The sequence below is a fragment of a genome, unplaced genomic scaffold, assembly GCF_019419815.1.
Source record: "Pyrus x bretschneideri cultivar Hongxiangsu unplaced genomic scaffold, Pyrus_bretschneideri_v1 Contig16, whole genome shotgun sequence".
Lineage (NCBI taxonomy): Eukaryota > Viridiplantae > Streptophyta > Magnoliopsida > Rosales > Rosaceae > Pyrus > Pyrus x bretschneideri.
In genome coordinates, this window is record NW_025999457.1 from 4,164,087 (window position 1) to 4,185,542 (window position 21,456).

Consider the following 21,456-nt stretch of genomic DNA (forward strand, 5'->3'; position numbering starts at 1 on the left):
ATTGGTGAAGAAGTCATGGCCGAGAGTCGTTTGGCCGGAATTCGTCCTTCAAAGCCAGTGTTCATGCGCTGGTAGCAATCCAACGCAGGATGACCTGGTTTACCACATATCTGACACACAATTCTATCACCACAAGAAACAAACCTTTCGCCAGTACCTTGATTATTCTGCGAAGCATTGTAATGGCGAGGATTGGGACCTCGTTGAGCACCACCACGATATGAGTAGTTCCCGCGTCCACCACCACAAGAACGACCACCCCCACGTCCTCGAGAAGCCACGAAGGCATTAACAGTGGCTCCTTCAACCAACGGAACATTGTGTTCCATCATTCTCCTTTCTGTTGTCAGCAGCAAGGATTCAAGGGCAGGATAAGTGATAGGGTTGTCACGAGCTTGTGCTGCGCTCACAGTCATCTCATACGCTGGTCCAAGATTATTCAACACAATCTGGACCAGTTCATCATCACTCACAGGTTGCCCAGCAAGAGCAAGATTGTCAGCAATCGCATTCATGCGATCAAGGTAATCCGTCACAGAGAGATCACCTTTTTTGGTCTGCAACAATTCATTCCTTAGAAACAAAATACGATTCTGAGACGTGGATGCATACCTTTGCTCCAGAGCTTCCCAAGTAGCTCGAGCAGTTCTTTTGCTTGCCACCACAGACAAGACAGACGCAGTCAGAGATCCATTAATCCAGCTAAGGATCATTTGATCCTGTTGCACCCACGTTGTGTACGAAGGATTCACGGTTGTCAAACCAGCAACATGTTTTGGGGGACACACCAAGGTGCCATCAGCATACCCCATCAAGTCCCGGCTTTTTAAAATAGGGAGAATTTGAGCCAACCACAGTGGGTAGTTGGTTCTATCAAGTTTGATATTGACGATAATGGAAAAAGGTTGAAAGGTGGTGGTTTGGGGGTTAGGGTTGATAGCAGGGACATTGTTTCCAGCCATGGAAGCGATGATGGACAGAATAATAGGTTAGGATCTTTGTCGTTAGACAAAAAAGGCTCTAGAGACCATATAGATTTTCTGATTTGAATTATAACTTCAAAATCTCATATTCATCTTAGGCCTTACGGGAAGGCTTTGATATATACACCACAACAACACTTTACAGATTAAACTATAAGTGACAGCATGCACACACATGCTGCAGCACCATCTATACACCTTTACATATTAAACTACGAGATAACAGCACACACACATGCAGCAGCACCATCTGCTGTCTTCTGACAGCACACATGGGAAAATGCTTTAACAGTAACCAAGCACGCATGGGAAGACTTCTGACAGCACACATGTACATGCACATACAGCTTGCCGTGTTGTATGCTTCTTCCAAGGTACATACACCCATGCTTGCCGACTAGGATTCTGCACTGCATGTGGAGTATCAAATCATGGAGTGGATGAACCGGCAGATTGACTTGGGTTAACAGGTGCAGGGTGGACGATTTCAAAGCAGACTCCCCATTCATTAGATAGAGAAGATCACCAAGATTTCCCCTCAATTCCTTTGAGTTTCATTCTTGCGACCGTACTCCCAAGCAGTATACTTAACTCGTTAGCTATAGCACTGCACGGATCGATACGCACAACGTCAATTATCCATCGTTTACGATTAGGACTATTGGGGGAAGCACATATTCCTCCAGGTGGCGATTAGGGCGTGGACATAAGGGTGTAATGAATTGGAGAAATCAATGGATAAAAATCAACAGGAGTGTCTAATGAGTAAAAAGGGCATGTGAATACCACTGCTTATGATATTGTGGACGTGGCACAACATCAGTGGTTACTGGAGGAAATAACATGAACCTTCAAACACCTGATCACTAATGGCTTTTAAATCACCGTCTCTCTATCGCCCCTCCCCAGCGACCCCACTCTCTGTATTCCGACGCCGCCTATAAACACCTTCTCTTGTTGTCTCATGCCCTCCTAGCAATCATTTCCCAGATGACCACCACCACCACCGACATCCGCCACGGAGCCACCAAAGATTAGTCCACACTCCACACTCCAGAGGTAAATTATATGGAAGCTATTAAATAGCCAATCATAGATAGGAAACGAATGAACTATATATTTACATATACAAAGATTTCTCGTTTAATTTGTGTATTATGTTATCTGAGCTCTGTTCCTATTAAGGTTGGTGATGTTTGGTTTCTGGGTATTCAAACGTTGTTCATTTCCCTGTTTTGTTTGTTTTTTAATATCTTGGTTTTAATTGCCTCCTCAGCATTAGTGTGTGAACACCTTACTTGTGTAAGTGATCCTGCAATAGTAGAGCGGAGAAAACAAGTTGGGGGTTTTTCTCAAGGGTATAGAGGGACCCAACTGATCTTATTGTGTATGAGTGTTGTTTGTTTAGTTCTTGCTACATTTATCGGTGCGGCTTTTCGTACAAATGTATCTCTTTTTATTGTAGGTATGGTCTGAATTGAGATTAGGCTCATATGATTTTGTGTTCAATGCTTTCTACCATAGGTCAATCAATTTCGGAGTGGTTCTGAATTTCCGTATCTTTTGATAGTTTTTGACGTATTGATACTTTGCTGTATGAACTAAAACAAATGCATATTTGTGAAATACTGGAAATGCAATCAGTTCTTTGGACTTGCTATAAAGTTTTCTGAAAAAAAGGGTATAGGTTGCCATTTTCTTGGCGACTGCATTACTACTGCTCACAATGTGCGTTTACCTTACTAGTCACAATGTCTGTATAACGGTAGGCGTTCTATCTTGAGACATAAGCCCATTACAAAAGGCTTGTAAACTACTGTTAAAGGAACTTCTGTTTTTGGTTTTTGTTTCGAAGCATTTTCATTGATCCATTTTATCAAAGTTCTATTAAATTACTGTTGTGTTGCTGCATTTGTATAGCCACCTTCTATTTGTAAAACATTAACATTCATCAAATTGGAACATCAATCAAGTATACCATACTTCTTGTAAGACTGGTTGGCTGTTCCATTTCATTTTCAATAACTTGGGCCAGGTTTACACCTAAATTTGTTCTGTGATGTTAGATTCTAAGAGTGATGTTAGTTTCTAAGAATTGTCTGGCTACTAGAAAAAAATTGATCCTTCTTTTCGAAATTTTTTCAAAGGATTTGCGATTTATGTTTTGAGTGGAGTACTAATGTGACATGACAATTTAGAGGAAGTGTACTGATTCGGTTAATTATGTGGTAGTTATGTGGACCATCCTTATAAATGGTTTATAAATGGTTCATTTGTGAAGGGCCATTTACCTTGAGGATGGTTGATTTTTCTTCCTTTCTTGTATTCATCATCATGTGTCTACCTGTTCCAATTATCAACCATCGAGCTCTTAGAATTTGTAACTCTTATTTGTTTTGAATCTTGAGTTAATTATGTACAGATTATCACTAAATTAAAAGATAAGCAGTATCTACAATTAGTTGTGAACAAAGAATGTCATATATTGATTTGTTTTTTAGATGTCTTGATGATATTGCATTCAACAGGGTGCAAGCTTGACTCTCCTATTGATTTGTTAATTTCTGATGGCGAGCTCTTTGCAACACTTCTCCAGCCATGTTCGTCTTTCTCGAACCACTATTGTCTCAGGATCCAAACCTTTCTTGGTGGACGCATTTGTCAAGATCAAACCTGTTGAGGTAAGGATGGTCCTTGGCTTTGAGAAGAACATAGTCATAGTGGACCCTCAACCTTTTTCTTTTTAAAATTTAATCTAATTAATTATCTGTTTTACGGAGTCTTCCATTGGGGCACATAATCCATTTCTTTTATCAAGTAATCTCCTATGTTAGGGAAACAGTTTTGGTATGGTAATACAATGGGGGCATTTGCACAATTTGGTATATTCCTGTGAAAATAAAAAAATTTAGGACAGAACATTTTTCTTTCCATGAACTCCCAAGTTCTGCATAGTCACCAAACCAGTTTTTGCTATCAAAAGTAATTGTGCATTTTTGCTTGGTAAAATCTGTCGTCTGTTGTCTTTTCTTCTAATTCTTTCATTGTTACATGACAGCATGTAATGGGCTTACCTGCCACAACTGCAACCCAACAAGGACCAGGGTAAGTTGAGAGGTGGAAAATCAATGGAAGTATGTTCCGTTTTTGGATGTTCTGCTCACCGGTGTAAATGATCAGCTAGAAGTCACTGTCTTAAGGATGTTTTCTGTTATTATCAATAACTTAATAGTGGTAATAGGTATTATACTTTATGCTTAACGTAATCTTCTGCACCAGGGTATTTACTAAACAATGTAAATGTTCTGTCAGAAATCATATTTATGTTTTCTACTGAAGTTATCTAAATATGTGTTTATATTTCATCTTGAGTTCTTTGCATAGTGACTAATCAAACCGCTCTTTTTAGAGTCAATACCAAATCCAAACTACTTAACGAGGGTGTAACTGCCAACATTTTATTGCTGCTAGGTTATGAATAGTCGGAGCATCCAAATATTTTTTACATCAAAGGTTGCCTGAATGTCCAACACATAACAACCAAAAGTTCCCTGCAGGTCCTTATCAAGATTTGCCTCCTCCACTCTTTCCCGTGCCCTCAGCACAGCCACTGCTGCAAGTGAGACTCAGACCCAGAAGCTTGAGCGCATTGCCGACGATCTCCTTGACCTCACAAAGCTCGAGAGGCACGACTACTCCATCCTTTTCAGGCTGAAAATGGGCCTCAATCGGTACGGCCCAGCAGTCTCGGGTATTGGCTCGGCATCTTCTGAATCTGGGCCTGCTTCAACAGAATCCAAGGTCGCTGAGAAGTCTGCATTTGATATAAAGATTGAGAAATTCGACGCAGCGGCAAAGATCAAGATCATAAAGGAGGTTAGGACTTTCACTGACTTGGGACTGAAGGAGGCTAAAGAGTTGGTGGAGAAGGTCCCTGTTGTGGTGAAGAAAGGGTTAACCAAGGAGGAGGCGGGGCCCATTGTCGACAAGCTTAAGGAGTTGGGTGCCACTGTGGTATTGGAATAAATTGAATTATGCTATTTTGTTTTGCTTATTTCTTCTGTTTCCTTTCACTTAGGATAGTTGAGTTAAATGATAAAGGGAAGATAATATATGCTTTGCGCCAGAGTTCTGGAGGTTAGGATTGTTCCAAAACGTTTCCACCACCCAATGAATTATTTTTATCTGTGGCGATTTTGATGCTCGTCTTTCAGTCGTCTGCACTTTAAACTGAATATTTTACAATTATTTCTATATTCACACGAGGGCATGTGTTTTGTATGGTCAACATGCACTGATAGTTTCACTGGCTGCTGCCCTGGACTTGTTATTTCTCTATTAACGGCAAATTGAACTGTATCTTTTCTGCGGTGGAGGATGGATGATTTTGGTTTGGTTTGATTTGGTTTGGTTGACTACCTCCGCTAAATTCTAACAGTTTAATCACAAAAAATTATAAAGAATTGAACCCAAGACCTTTACATTCGTTGATATTAAAGTAGAAGGTCAAGAAATTTACATCCTTACATTAAAAGAGTTACAGCCGACCAAAAACGTAAGAGTTACAAACTGGGTTCAATTTGAAAAAGCCACATTGTAAGACCATCTTTAGTCTTTGGGTTAAAACTTAAAATTTTTACCCCAGAAAATTTAGGCTAAAAATTTTAAGCTTTAACCCAAAAACAGCTATTTTGCTCCAACCCTTCTAGGTTAAAATTTTAGCCTCAGATTATTAAAGGATGAATTTAGGCTAATTTATTTTCTTAAAGTAACTTTTTTAAAAGAAAAAAAATTATATAGACTATCCTAATTTAATTTTATGAACATTTTAACCTAAAATTATTTAGATTTTGACAAATATTGAAAAATCACTAACCGACACCATGAAACTCGTGAAACACTATGAAAAAAATATGAAATACATAAAAAAATTTCTTTTTAATTACTTTAGCCGTTGGATTTAAATTTAGACAGTTAGATTTTATTTTTTTTAACGTTGGATTTCATCAAATTAGATCTTAACCGTTGGATTCAATGAATTTATAAATATAAAACTAAAAAAAATATACATAAATTTGACCTAGAAATGAGTTTTGAGTTTTAACTCATATTTGCCCCAAGGATTGAAGCAAGTTGGAGTAAGTTTATAACCTAAATTTTAAGTTTTACTCCAATAATTGGAGTAGGTCTAAGAGTTGTAATACTGTAAATTTATTGCATCTGACCACCATCAGGTGATCACCAAGCGGAGAGATCCCAACACACTGCTAGGGTATGTCACCAACTACCATTGCAGAGGAGGCGTTGAGAGGGAGAGATTTTTTAGTGTGACCATCATACGAGATGGTACATCATATGTCTTTATATAAATTGTGGGATATGTGTGTTAAAAGGTTAATAACTTAAAAATTAAAATTTTCCACCACTACATGGTGTACCGTCATTGTTCCGTCACAACTAAAAATTTCTCGTTGAGGGAATGCGAAAGGTGCAGTCGCATAGAGCTCCAAATTTGAAGGGGCCCCCAAAATTTTTGTCACTAATATTTACATGTAATAATATTCTATATTTAAAATTGATTTTGTTAGCACTTTAAAATCTCATCTTACACTCCTTATAAGCATAATTTTTTTTCCCTTCCAAATATAAAAATTTAGAGTACAATCAAGTATTTTGAGTGCCAATAATACATCATAAAAGACGGTATTATTTCAATATTATTATATAATAATGTTACATATTCAAGTGAAACTTTAAAGTTAAGAGTTTTTGAAGTTTGTTTTCTTGTTTGGTTGTTTAAAATTGAAATGTTTTTTTATTATTTAGTGAACGTTATGTTTGTAGCTCTTTTTACTTATTATTAACATTTTTAAACTTTTAATCAGTGAGTGCTAAACTTTGATTTAATTTAAGTGATTGTTTTCTAGCATCAATACAATGTCATACATTTTTTTTAAGACTATCTTAAGGAAGAGCACTTTTATAAATCTCGTACAGGCTCCTAAAATCTCATACACGATCCTGTACCATTGAAATGGTAAACTTACCGTAGCCTAAGGACATCACGTACAGTTGATGAGCTAAACTGGTCTGCATAACCCGGCATGTAAAAATGGTGAGTCTGCTTGCTGCTATGTGATGATGCAGCCTTCCTAAAAACAATTCCAGGTTTTCATGAGACTGCAAAAACCTCTTTTAGCGGATCATGTCGATTTAAAATTTGGCATTGTATTTGAAAGAGCATCTGGGCATCGCCATATGTCGACCTCAGACTCGATGCGACAGAATACTTGTAAACAACACAATATAAGTTCCATTTTTATTAAACTATGTCCTCCATAACGAAAACAACCAAGAGAACTTTGATGCTTCCACGTTTTTATATGATTTTTGAGGATTCAAGGCCATCATTGGACTCATTCAGACGGCTGTTTCAAAGAAAATCCAAGAATTGAGGTGTTAGCTCTTCCCCTCCCGTCTTATTTAGGGTAGCCAAATGCTGCCGACGACGACAATGTTTCAAGACGGTAGGCTTGATACCCTAACTTTTTCCCGCTGTTTTTTTTGTCAGAATGTATACGGCATCTTCTTAGCCATCGGGATCTATCAAACCAACGGTTTAATTTACGGATAAAAAATCAAACACTTTTCATAAATTTCCAAAACAGCCTTCATCAAATATGTTTTCTAAACCGAAGACATGATTCTCTCTCAAGAAGAATATAAAGATACCCATCTCTTGTCTCTCCATCTCATAGGTTACAAAAAATAATAAATAAAAAAACCAAAAATAAAAAATAATGACAGAATGGAATTTTCAGAATGAGATATTCCATCCCTTCCTGCCGTATATAAATGCTCATTCATGATCTCTTTCATCATGTTCTCAATCTAGTACTAGATTCCCTCTCTCTCTCTCTCTCTCTCTCTCTCTCTCTCTCTATTATTTTTTAGGGTTTTGTGTTTTTTGTCTCTCTAAATCCATGGAAGACATAGATGAGGAGGAGGAGCTTTTGAATCTTAGCCTTGCGATTGTTACAAGTTCAGGGAGGGAAAGATTTAGAAAAAGGAAGAGATCAAGAGATGATGGTGTTGTTAATAGTTCGGTGAGGCCTCTGAACTCTTATGAAGGTTGTGAAGGGAAGATATTCAGGCTTCTTCAAATGAGGGAACAAATGCTAAAAAACCTAGACCACCACAAGAAGAAAGGGGTTGATGTCGATGATGAAGACGGAAAAGGACTCCACCTGATCCACATGTTGCTCATAACAGCCACTGCAGTCAACGAAAACAATGTAGGCTCAGCCTTGGAGCATCTCACTGAGTTGTACAAGAGTGTTTCATTATCCGGTGACTCCATCCAACGAGTAGTGGCTTATTTCGCAGACAGCTTGGCTGCAAGGCTTCTCACACGAAGATCCCCCTTTTATGACATCATCATGAAGGAACCGACGAGTGAAGAAGAGTTTGTAGCGTTCACCGCTCTCTATCGGGTGTCTCCGTACTACCAATTTGCTCATTTCACGGCAATCCAAGCAATCATTGAGGCCTTTGAGAAGGAAGAAGAGAAGAACAATCGTGCATTACATGTTATCGATTTCGATGTCTCCTATGGATTTCAGTGGGCATCTCTTATACAGTCTCTCTCCGAGAAGGCAAGCAGTAGGAAGCGAATATCGCTTAGAATAACAGGGTTTGGAAGAAGCGTGGACGAGCTACGGGAAACGGAGAACAGACTGACAAGCTTCTCAAAGGGGTTTCAGAATCTTGCTTTTGAATTTCAAGGGTTGTTGAGAGGCTCAAAGCTCGTAAACTTGAGGAAAAAGAGGAACGAAACACTGGCAGTGAATTTGGATTTTCATTTAAATACTTTGAGCAATAATTTGAAGATATCTGACTTGTTAAAATCTGTACATTTACTTAACCCTTCCATTGTAATCTTGGTTGAACAAGAAGGGACCAGTAGTCCTCGAAGATTCTTATCGAGATTCATGGAGTCTTTGCATTATTTTGCAGCCATGTTTGATTCTTTAGATGAATGTCTGCCATTAAAGAGTGCTGAAAGGTTGAGCATTGAGAAGAACCACCTTGGAAAAGAGATCAAAAGCATGCTCAATTACGACAATAACAACGATGATAATTGTCCGAAAATTGAAAAGATGGAAACATGGAAGGTGAGGATGGAGAGCCATGGTTTTGAAGGAATAAATCTAAGCTCCAGGTCCAAGATACAAGCAAGACTTCTTTTGAAAATTAGGACTCACTATTGTTCCCTTCAGTTTGATGGAGAGAGTAATGGAGCAGCAGCTGGGTTCAAGGTTTTCGAAAGAGAAGATGGAAGGACGATATCTCTTGGGTGGCAAGACAGGCATCTGCTTACAGTTTCCGCATGGCACTGTACTGTACCATAACTATATATACTAATAATCACCAACACATTCATTGATTATCAATTGGTAATCTTCTCCTTCTTCTCCTTCTTCAGATATAATAACTTTGAATTTAAGCAGCTATTGTTTGTTCATGATCACATAGATCTGATTGACTCTTTACACATATTGTATCAACTCAGATAATCAGAATAATGCAGTTCCATTTTACTTCATCTGTTTCAGTATCAATTAAGAACGTCCTCCAGTCCCCTCTATATATATAAAATTGACATTGCTTTGACACAAAATACACCATATTCAGATAGCTAAGAACCCGTTTGATAACAATTTCCTTTTGTTGAGATGTGAGGAAAGTATTCGAATGAATGATGGATGAAAGAACAGTGGTGGAGAGGGAGAGAAAGAAATAAAGAAGTATGAATAAAAACAAAACAACAGGTTTTAGTTTTCCCTTTCTGTACCTGTATTACGCATTTCATCTACATCTATCAAACCATTTTACCTTAGGCCGGCCGGTAAGAGGAGCCTGGTGAGACGGCCACCTAGGGTTCCCGATCGAGCGAAGGTCCATGTTAGTCTAGAACTAATGTACTAAGTTAGGACTTTTTGTCTATTGGCTTCTTGACTATAAAACTACACGCATAGTTACTTGTAATAGCTATTATCACTCAGTCACCTAATATGATAGACACAGAAATATGGTAGTGGCAATTGAAGGTTGATTTCATGAGAGAAATGAAGTAGCTTGGTACAAGTTCACGGTATGATCACATGCATACATTTCATGCATTTGCACTTGGGATTTTCGTATAGGATTTTTATCACAAATGGTCTTTGAAATTGACCTTCACCATCAAGATAGTCCCTGAAATTGAAAATCAATCAATGTAGTCCTTGAAAATAGGTGTCGCAAATCAATGTGTCATTCCATCACAATTCTATTAAAAATTCTGTTAAGTGTTGATGTGGCACATAAATGGATCCCATAAGTCTTTTTTTCTCACAAGTGGTCCTTGAAATTGACCCGCGACATCAAAATGGTCCTTGAAATTGAAAATCGATCAATGTAGTCCCACAAATAAGTGTCTCAAATCAATGTAGTCATTTCGTCACAATTCTGTCAAAAATTCTGTTATGTACTGATCTGACACATAAATGGATCACACGAGTCTAATTAAATTTAAAAAAATTACAAATAGGTTTAATAATTTAATAGTTAATAAACAGTTGTGAACCCAAAAACCCAGTCCTATAATCATCTCCAATACCAGTCCACATCCTCTACCTCCTTCGCTATTTATCCTCTAAAAAAAATTCTCAATACACTTATCTTTACACACTTCGACACCCTTCACCGAATTTAACCTAGATCGAGGTCACCTTTGGTGACAACTTGGCTGATTGGCAACGACTTCTAGGAATCACCATTAACATTTAGGCAATCAACATCCTCACAACCTTAATCTTGGAGAGCTTGTTCGGGACTTCTCTGGTGGTCTGGTGACTCAAATAACGGCGAGGTCTGCCTTGAGATAATGAGATTATAACTGAGGTGTGTCTATTATTGGTTGAAAACTATTTCCAAACCCCCATTCAGGCCTTGGTTAAGCCTTGTGCCTTTGAGAATTTATGGAAGGGATCTCTCTTCGGAGTAGTTCCTAGTATAAGAAAAAAAAAATCTATTGTGTAAAATGGTATTTAGACAACTTTGTTAATTAATTATTAAACCCACATCACACATAACAAATTTTTTTACAGAATTGTGACGGAATGATCATATTGACTTTGCAACACCTATTTTCAAGGACTACGTTCATCGATTTTTAATTTTAGGGATCATCTTGATGGTTTGGGTTAATTTTAGGGACCATCTTGATGGTGTGAGTCAATTTCAAGGACCATTTGTGATAAAAACCTGTAAATTTTGTGGGGCCCATTTATGTGCCATATCAGCACTTAACGGAATTTTTAATAGAATTATGATGTAAGGACCACATTGATTTACGACACCTATTTTTAGGGACTACATTGATTGATTTTTAATTTCAGGGACCATCTTAATAGTGAGAGTAAATTAACCATTTGTGATAAAAACCCTTTCATATATACTCCACTTAGGATTTTCATATGTACTATTATGAATTATCACATTTTTCAAAAGACCCACACACAAGAAACCCTAATTAGATCTAACTATTGTTAACTTCAACCCCAACAAATGGTTTCAGCGAAAGGTGTGCCAAACCCTAAATTAATAAAGTTTATGATTGTGGCAGAAAAGTGCTACTTTTACTACCATTTTCATACCGCATTCATATCATCTCTGTAATAGTGGTGGGTCCTGCCTTTATTGGAAAGGTGATACAAAGTGGTATGAAAAATGTGATAAGTGTAGCATTACTCTTTTAGCATGTAAGTTAACACTACTTTTATCGTACTTACACACGTGGGATGACCTTTCATACATCTCTCCCTTTATTTTCCTCACACCATTACTCCATCCTTGTCAATGGTTGCAAACAGTTCATCCTGCAACAACCATCATTCTCAAATTATCTTAATCTCAAAAGTGTTGGTCCGAAGTCAATCCTCAATGATCCCTGTCTAACCCCTGCATGGCATTTTGAGTATGATCGATGTTCAAAAAATCGTTATGCGGTAGTCGGCCAACGGGGAGGGGCCTAGCGCTTAAGGGACTAGACTGGAGCTTAGATGGGGACCTAAGTGGTTTTTTTATTTAATTAAATTTACTATATAACATATAAATTAATAAGTGTCTGCCTATACTTAAAAAAAAATACTATAATTTTATTCGGAAACATAAATTGGAATATGGAACGATATATAAACTATAAAGTACTACAATATATTGAAAACAATGAGAACAAGCAAATTATGAGCCAACAAAGTCTCCGACAATTTATTGAAAAATAAAATGCAAAATGAAAGTTATCTATTTTCTATCTAAAATAGAGAGTTGTGACTTGAGTCATTTTCTTAAAAAATGACAAATAAAACCAAAAAGAGTGGTCAAATTAATTGGACAATAATTAAAAAATAAAACAAATTCCAATATAAATAAATTAGGTGGGGCAATTTGATTGGTCAATATTTAAAAAAAAAAAATTGTAATTCTCAAAAGTCACGTGGGGTGGGATGGGAGAGAGAGAAAAGGTCTCTCTCTTCTTCCTTTCTCTTCTTGTTCATTAGAAACAAACCAGAACTTCATTTCCAGTCTCCAGAAGCTGCAAAATGCAGATCTTCGTTCCTCCTTTCTTTGGCCTAGGTTTTTTTGGAAAAAAAAGAGAGCTCTCGATCAGCCTGTGCTGTGATAGAGCAGGGAAACTGAAAAGGCCAGAGGGGCGGAACCACCGATCCTAGGCTCGATTTCTGGCGAGGGAAGGGGCGGCCACCACTCCCTGCCCTCACGTAGCTTCGCCACTGATTGTAGGGCTAGGGAGATGTTAATGCATTCAAGGTGACTATCAAGATTGCCCTTGTGATATCTAGTAATAAAGATACAACATGTCAACAAGTGTTCATAAACCTACATCAACCCTAAATTTCCACAAATTTAGTTAACTAGCATACATAATTAACCATGCACACTAAATAAATTTATCACTGAACACAAATAATAACTTTACTTCTAGAGTTCTTGTAGTTGCTCAAGTCAAATCAATAACCTAAAATTTCAAAGTCCTAAACCCAAGCAAAGAAAGAATTACGGGTTGTTTTTGTGTCGAAGGAAAACATTTGAATTTGAGGAAATTTTTGGGGCGGATGGAGACAACAAAGTAAATGCACGGTTTTGCTTTTACGTCGACAAATTAAATTTTTATAACTATTTTCCGCTTTTGTTGTGACCCGGCGTTAGTAATGAGCTCAAAATTATCCAAAAAATAAAAGAGAGAAGATGGGAGGTCTAGGGTTCCTACGTGCAAGGCACCGCTGGTGTCTTCACGCTGTTCTGTTATGGGTGTCCTTTAGGGTTTTCATATGGGTAAGAGATAATTGTCTTAGAGGTAAGGAGATCTCTGTTAATTACGTACTAGATGAGTGCTTGGTTACCCTAATTAGGATTCTGATAATTGAGAATAGGTTAATCATGAGTTCGAGTAGGTTGGGGTGGAGTGCAAACTGGTTTCTAGATAAGTGGGTGGTGAGTCTCGAGGAGTCGATTGAACTGATGTATCCTCATTTCCCAGGTGTTGTAGCTCTTTGGTGGTGTTTAGCAAATCGGTGTGAGAAATTAGGTTTCTTTACTCTGTTTAATCCTTTATGTATTGTTTTCTGGTTGGTAATTGGTCTCTTTGCCTTATTGTTATTATGTTTTTTTGGCTTGTTGGTTTGTGCTTTTTGGTGTCGTTCTACATTATGTGTTTGTGTAAACTTGGTTTTTTGAACTTAGGGTTTTTATTTGTTGCTCTAATTATGACTGGTATTACTTGGGGTGTTGGGCTTGGTTAACTTCCTTTCAAGGTTGATGTACCTGGAGATGTTTGATCTTCCCAAGTTCCTTTTTGCTTATTCTTTTTGGCTTTAGGCTGATGTTTTGGAGTCTTTTAGGCCTCTTGCTAGTGTTTGTCGCTTCTACTCTCAGTAATTGGCTGAGTTTTGGTTTTATGGCCTGTGATGTAGGTTATTTGTGTTTCACTTTCTTGTTTTTCTTTATTGTGTTAGTGTGCTTTGATGGATGGTTCCCCCCTAAGCTTATCTATATGTCCCAGTTTTGGTGGTGCCTCATCTTTCTATCGAAGTTGTTTTCTTCTCATTTGTTTCCTAGAGATCTTAAAATGACAAACCTTGTGCTTGCTGCTTCCTCCTCTAGCAATGTTTATAGGCCTAGAATCTATTCTGAGGGTTATATCCCGAGCTGGGAAAATCCTTTCCTTGTTCCTCAGCCTGGTCAAGACCCGATTGTTGTTGAAAAGGCTATGAGCACGTTCATTATGGAATGTGAAGTGACCAGGGTGAATACCTATTTATACTCTTCTATTAATGTTGAGCACATGTTTTCTAGGGTTCTTATGGGGAAGATGTTCGGTCAACCTCTTGATGCTCATTTGATTAATTGGAAATTGGGGTTTCTGTAGAAGAATGAGGTGAAGAACACCTTTTATTTGGATCACTTTGGAAGGAAACGATTTGCACTCGAATTCACTAATGAGGATGATTTGAACTCCGTCCTAATCGACCGTGGTATATGCGAGGTCAAATTTTTCATCTTGAAAGGTGGACAACAAATTTTAAGAACACGGATGTTATCACCAAGCTGGTTGTCTGGGCACACCTGCCTCGTGTCCCTGTGCAATACAAAGAAGAGAAGATTATCAAAGATATTACCTGGCCTATTGGTCGAGTGATCAAAGTAGATGAGTTGACATTTGGCTTAAACGGTCTTTTCGTCAAAGTTCTTCTGGAAGTTGACTTACGTTTTCCTCTTAAACGTATGCTCATTGTTAACCATGAGGATGACTACCTAATCCTTATCAGCTACGAAAAAATTTTGAAGTGTGTTTTTACTGTAGAAGAATGAGGCTTAAGGGACATGTGTGCACTGAAATTGAAGCTGATGACGGGTGCTTTATGGTTGACAAGGTTTTTGAGGACGAACCATCTGTTTACCTAGAGGATGTGGTGATGGATGAAGATATAAAAGCTAGTTTACAGGAGGATGTGATGCTCTGCTTTCCAAATGCTACAAATGTGGAAGAAGACTACACGGAGATGGAGGAGTCTGGACAATGCATGGAGGACGTAGGCCCTGATGAAGAAGGCTGGACAACGGTTGTTCTAAGATGGAGGAAAAAATGGATAAGAGGAAGACTAGTTATAGTTCCAGGGATGAGAGGTCATATAGAGATGTGGTCTCTAGTCCTAAACCAAAGTAGGTTGCAAAGGCTGACATTGTGTAGGATTTGAGAAGGGCTGGGAAATCGAAGGAACGTGATCAGCAGGTAAGTGAGGGCATAATAGGAGATCAGAGCAATGCTAGACCTAATCATAGAAATGATAATAATTTGTTAATTGATTGGGATATGTCTGTTTCATCTATCTTTGAAGATTTGAATGCGTTATTAGTTCCTTTTGAGTCTTACTACACTAGTGATTTTCAACTATGCAAGGTGAATTTTTTTATGCTATGTTTACTTTGATAAAAAAAAATCGGGACATTGTGATGTAAAATGTGGGGAGTGGTGAGATTGAAGCTAGGGAGAATTCATGAAGTTTTGTTGCTGCCGTGCTTGCGGCTGAGGCGACGTCTGTGAGTGCTAAGCCAACGATTGGAATGCTAAGTCCAAGGAAACGTATTCGAGAGGAGGATGTTGCTGAGGCTGGACCGTCTACTTATCTCTATGAGCTAGACTAATGAAAGGAATTATATGGAAATGTAGGGGCATTGGAAAACCAAATTTCACTAGTAATTTCAATTATCTTAGTAGCTTGGTTAAACTAGATTTCTTTTGTTTTGTTGAAACTAAGACTATTGTGGACATGGCCCCAATTGGTTGCTTTATGAGTTTTTTTTTATCAGTTTTTTGGTTTCAACCGCGAGGGGAGGTTTAGGGGTATTTATGTTTGTTGGAACTCTGGTCTTATTAATTTAAATGTGATTGCTACTTCTTCTAGATATATTCATGCCTTAGTTAAGGATGTGCACTCAAATATTAAATACTTTGCTACTTTTGTTTATGTATATCCTCAGAAATCTCCTCAAGAAAATATGTAGGAGGAGTTATTAGCCCTAAATCCTGCTGATAAACCCTGGATGTTACTTGGTGATTTTAATAACATTACTTGCCTACAGGAAAAATGGGGTGGGAATCAAAGTGTTAGCATCTACATGACTAATTTTGTGAACTTCTTGAATAATGCTAGTCTTATTTCTTTACAAGCCTCTGGTGTTCCTTTTAATTGGACAAACAAACATAAGGATGACACTCTTATCTTTGAGAGATTAGACAGGGTTGTTGCTAATTCCTTTTGGCTTGAACTGCACCTAAACTACTCTCCACAATTATCCTATTCTAGGTTCATACCATAGTCCTTTATTCTTGGATACTGTAGGCCCTTAAGTTGGTCAACGAAGGAAAGCTTTTAAATTTGAAGCCATGTGGAACCTTCATCTTGACTTTAAACATCTTGTTTTAGGGGCTGCTTAGGTACTTTCTCTTATCTTGTTAAAAATTGGAATCATACGGTATTTGGGTTTGTCAAGGAAAAGAAAGGTAAAATTCTAAGTGACCTGGACCGAGTTCAAAATGAAATTATGTCTCTCAATTACAATTCCAACACTACAAATAATTTCCTTGATAAAGTTCAATTAGAGGCTCAAATTAATGAGATACTCACTCAAGTGCTTAAGGAGGAGGAAGTAATGTGGGCTAAAAAAGTCAAAGTGAATTGGTTAAAACATGGAGATAAAAATACGAGATTCTTACAATTGAGTGCCATGATAAGAAGAAAGCACAATGAAATCAACAAGATCAGATATGGCAATGGTTTCTGGTGGTTTAGAGGTGATGGTTTGGAGCAACTCTTTGTGTAAGAATTTAAATTATGATTCACCAATTGCTCTAATCCTACTGTTGATAACATCAACTTGATCAATCAAGTAATAAAACCCTTGTATTTCAAATGAGCATAATAACATGTTAACTGATACTTCTTTAAATGCTGAGATTGGGAATGTTGTTAAAAGCATTAGTGCTCTTAAAGCCCCAGGGCCTGATGGAATCCATGCAAGTTTCTACCAAGAATGTTAGGAGTTTGTGGGACCTTCAGTGTGCAACATGGTGAAAGACTTTTTTGTCAATAATATCAGTCTCAAATTAATTAATCATACAAATATTGCCCTAATTCTGAAAAGTGGAGAATCCGAAGATTGTCAATAATTATCGTCCAATTCGTCTTTGTAATGTTAGTTACACAATTATCACAAAAGTCATGATTACCGGATTGAAATCCCTCATTCATTTGTGTATCTTGCGCAACCAGGGAGTTTTTGCTCCGAGTAGATCTATAAAGGATAACCATTCTTATTGCTCAAGAATTGTTCTCTAGTTTTAACAAGAAGAAAGGCAGGAAAGGGGATCTAGCCATCAAGCTAGACTTGAAAAAGCGTATGATCTTCTAAATTGGAATTATATCAAGTGTGTTTTGGCAAGGTTTGGTTTTTGCCATAAGTGGATCAATTTAATTATGGAATGTATCTCTTCTACATCCTTCTCAATCAATATTAATGGAGAATCTCATGGCTACTTATGCTCAAGTAGAGGTATTAGGCAAGGTGACCCCTTATCCCCATACATTTTCATTCTTTGCATGGAACCCCTAATTAGAAGTTTGAATGAGTTAGCTTATATTGCAAAAACCCATATTGGTCTGCTAACTTCCCTTTTTGGCTACAAAGTCCCGAATTTAGTTTTTGCGGATGATTGCCTTATCTTTGCCAAGGCAACTACAAAGGGTGCCAGGAATGTACTAGAGGTTTTAAATAAGTTTGCAAATGCTTCGGGTCAACAAATCAATTTCAACAAATCTTCTCTGTATTTATCTTCTAATACAAATAACCAGGCAAATAATGAAATTGTTAATATTCTCCAAATTCAACATAAAACTTCCATTGGCAAATATCTAGGTATACATAATATAGTGTTTTGGAAGGACCCAATGCCTAATCATATAATGTCTTGCTTCAAATGTCCTCATAAACTAACCAGTCAATTAAATAGAGAATGCAGACAATTTTTTTGGGGTAATAATCATAAGTGCAACCCGGTGAGTTGGAAAAAAATATGTAGACCAAAGAATGCAGGTGGTTTAGGTATCAAGAACCTAGACCATTTCAATAAGGCGTGTCTTACTAAGCTGTGATGGAAGGTATTATTCGATAATGATAACTGGTGGGCTAATATAGTCAAAAGGAAATACCTTAGACATGATACTTTTTTGGAGACTAAAACTAAAAAAAACCACTCGCTTGCCTGGAAAGGTATTCTAGGGTCCAGAGACATTGTCAGTAAGGGTATGAGGTGGGTGGTTGGTGATGGTAAGGACATCCTGTTCTGGACATTTAACTGGGTTTTTCCTCACCCTCTCTTCCATCTCGTACCAGAGAATCAAAGACATCGAATCCAATTGGGCACTAAGGTGGTAGAGTTTATTGTTGATGGTTATTGGGATAAAAACAATATAAGTCAAGTGATAGACAATTATATTGTTAAAAAAATCTGTGACATTCTTATCCCTCTATATTCTTCCAAGGACGCTGTTGTTTGGGGTCCAAGTTGTTGGAAATTTTGAGTAGAAATTTCCTTGTCCCACATTGGTCACTACAAAAAGGTACCCTCACTTTATAAGGTTTTGTCCCTTATAGAAAGTGATTGGAGTGATGGACCATGAAGAATAAAATTGGGCTCAACCTTAGGGTTGGGCTTTGAGGTGTAGTAATTAATTGATAATTAATATATAATTAATTATCAAAAGATGGGCCTTGAGGCTCTTGGGCTCGGGCTCTAATAATTAAATTCTTTAATTAATTATTTTTAATTAATTTCATATTTAATTAATTAAATTTTTTGTTTATATCAACAGACTCATCTTTTCAAATGAAATCTGAAATGATGAAAGAACGCCAAAGACCAAAGCACCCCTATGAGAAGATGTCTTCCAACATATGCATCTCATTCTCATACATATTGCAAACAGGCATAAAACTATTATATATACATCCATCTGCATGACATTTAGAACACAGAGAAATAAAATTCTTCTTCTACAATCCCAAACATTCTTACTAGAGAACCACAAAGAAATTCGCTAGAAGTCAAGTTTTCCAGTGCTAGAATTCTGACTTAGATCGTTGAATCCTGGTGAAGCATATGTCCATAGAACCACAAGCACTGAGTAGGGACAAAATTTCTGTTTCAAGGACATTATGGTATGCAAGCCTCGATCTTCAATTTGTTTGTTTAATATTATTTCGTTTTGTTCATACTCTGTTAAATTATTTATTCGCATTTATTAGTTATTAGCATATATAAATTTATCATTGATTGTTGATATTTATCCAATACAAGTAATAATGGTAGCTTCTTGGTTAAATCCGCGTCTTGGCTCTAAATAGAGGATCTTAGCCCTTCACCAGTTCAAGATCTTATCAATAGAGTTTGGAAACAAATCTTGCCTCCCAAATTAAAGTTGTTTGCCTAGAGCCTTATCAAGGGTAAGTTACAAACTAGGAAGAAACTAAGCAAGTTCATAACAAATATGGATACTCAGTGTCCTTTGTGCAACAAGAACGAGGAAGATTAAGATCATATGTTTCTCCATTGTCAGTATGCTAAGCAAGTTTGGAGTTGCTCCAATGATACGTTATTATCAAATATTGATGCTAACCTTAAGATAAGTGACTGGCTTAGAGACCTCTCTCATCAGAATAAGAATGTTGTAAGTAACTTAAGTAAAGCTCTAGCTATTTGCTGGCAGACATGGAATGGCAGAAATGGCAGTATTTTCAAGAATGAAAAGCCTTTGCATAGTAGATTTTTTCTTCGAGCTATGGCTACGGTTAATGATTACTTCAAGGAGAATGTTGCTAATCAAGAAAGTGTAAAAGTGCTTGTTGAAAATAACTTAATCAAGTGGAAATGTCCAATGTCTCCTTACGTCAAATTAAATTTCGACGGTTCAGTGTCAAACTATTTGGCTGCCAGAGGCTTCATTATTAGGAACTAGAACAGCAAACCTATCCTCGCTCGTGCTATAAACTTGGGGTTTACCACCATTAACGTTGTTGAGGCTCTAGCATTATGTGAGGCTCTGATCTGGGCTAGGAGAAGGAGCCTGACGCACTGTGATAGTGGAGGGTGATTCTAAGCTTGTCATTGATAATGTCCGTGGTGCCTGTGAAGTGCCGTGGAATTTGAGATCTATTATCAGAGACATCAGGTGGTGTGCCTCGTCCTTCCAAGATATCAAGTGGGGTCATGTGTTCAGGGAAGCAAATTTTGTTGCAAATGTTGCGACGTCTGTTGGGCTTAAGATAGATAACCTTTGTATTTGGGATGCTTGTCTTCCTTTGAAAGCAAACTTGGCCTTCCATTTTGATTGTATCGTCTCTGGCTATTTGAGGGGTTTTCTCTTTAGTGAATTTTCTTTCCTATAAAAAAAATGAGCTCAATTTAGCTAAATATGTTGTGAGCCATCCAGATCATATTTAAAATGTTTACATTGATACAGACTGATGGTCTAAGTATGTCCGTCATCGGATTACATTAAGCAATTCTCCAAATTATATATACTAAAACCTAGTTTTAAGATTGGCACTATTGATCTATAGTGTCCGGACGGATTTGCCCTCACGGTTCTCATTTGTTTCCGTCTGTCTTGCTTGGTTGGCATAGTGAAGAGACGTTTTTGCCCCTATTCTCCATGTGTCCCCCATCCTTATTCCCTCGACTTCCAGTATTGTTAGCTGGTTACAATTCTCTTTATTCGTTTGGATTTTGCCGTTTTTGTTTCGCTCCTTCTTGCGTCCAGTTTTGTGTTTCCCTTTACTGATCGTTGTTTCTTTCGAGCAAAGGCTGGGTGAATTTTGGAAAAACAATATGTTGTGTTAGTCTTTTTTTTGTCCGTCTAGGATTTTCAATTTCTATCTGGATTTTTGGTTGATTTCTAGCCCAGTTTGGGGGTGTCGTGTTTCCAGACGGCTTGGAGAGGGCTTTTACTCATGCTTATAATGATTGTTTTTGGGTTTTTGTTTTGCGTTGTTAATTTTGGATTTTTTGTTGATTTTGAGGAAACCCTAGCAATTTGGATTTGTAGTCAGTTGTAGTGTTGTTGAGACCTTAAGGGCTAAAAGTGGATTCTTACTTTGTTGTCCTCCGTTAACAAATATGAAATTTCCCACGAACTGCAATTGTTGTTTTGGGTATGGTTTCTTGCCTTTCCTGCTTCCTGATTCTGTCTCTATTTTGTTATTTGGCTTGCTAGAATTTGTGGTTTTGTCTGTTAATCTTGGAAAAATTTGTGGTTTTAACATCTCCAACACAATCATAACATAAGTAGTCCAA

General features: G+C 37.5%; 2 protein-coding genes across 2 annotated transcripts; both read left to right on the plus strand.

Annotated features, from left to right (window-relative positions):
• Positions 1-1,871: 1,871 nt before the first annotated feature.
• On the plus strand, positions 1,872-5,177 carry LOC103964099 (50S ribosomal protein L7/L12). The gene is made up of 4 exons (XM_009376990.2): positions 1,872-2,042; positions 3,512-3,664; positions 4,042-4,088; positions 4,541-5,177. Exons 2-4 carry the CDS (start codon positions 3,551-3,553, stop codon positions 5,007-5,009), a joined length of 630 nt encoding a protein of 209 aa, XP_009375265.2. The 5' UTR covers positions 1,872-2,042; positions 3,512-3,550; the 3' UTR covers positions 5,010-5,177.
• A 2,789-nt stretch (positions 5,178-7,966) lies between these two features.
• LOC103964128 (GRAS family protein RAM1-like) lies at positions 7,967-9,394 on the plus strand. The gene has a single exon (XM_009377019.1). It carries the CDS (start codon positions 7,967-7,969, stop codon positions 9,392-9,394), a length of 1,428 nt encoding a protein of 475 aa, XP_009375294.1.
• The last annotated feature ends 12,062 nt before the right edge of the window (positions 9,395-21,456 follow it).

Coding starts and splice junctions, on each gene's coding strand:
- LOC103964099 (XM_009376990.2), top strand. CDS start 3,551: ATGGCGAGCTCTTTGCAACACTTCTCCAGCCATGTTCGTCTTTCTCGA. Junction 3,665..4,041: donor TCAAGATCAAACCTGTTGAG/GTAAGGATGGTC, acceptor GTTACATGACAG/CATGTAATGGGCTTACCTGC. Junction 4,089..4,540: donor GCAACCCAACAAGGACCAGG/GTAAGTTGAGAG, acceptor AGTTCCCTGCAG/GTCCTTATCAAGATTTGCCT.
- LOC103964128 (XM_009377019.1), top strand. CDS start 7,967: ATGGAAGACATAGATGAGGAGGAGGAGCTTTTGAATCTTAGCCTTGCG.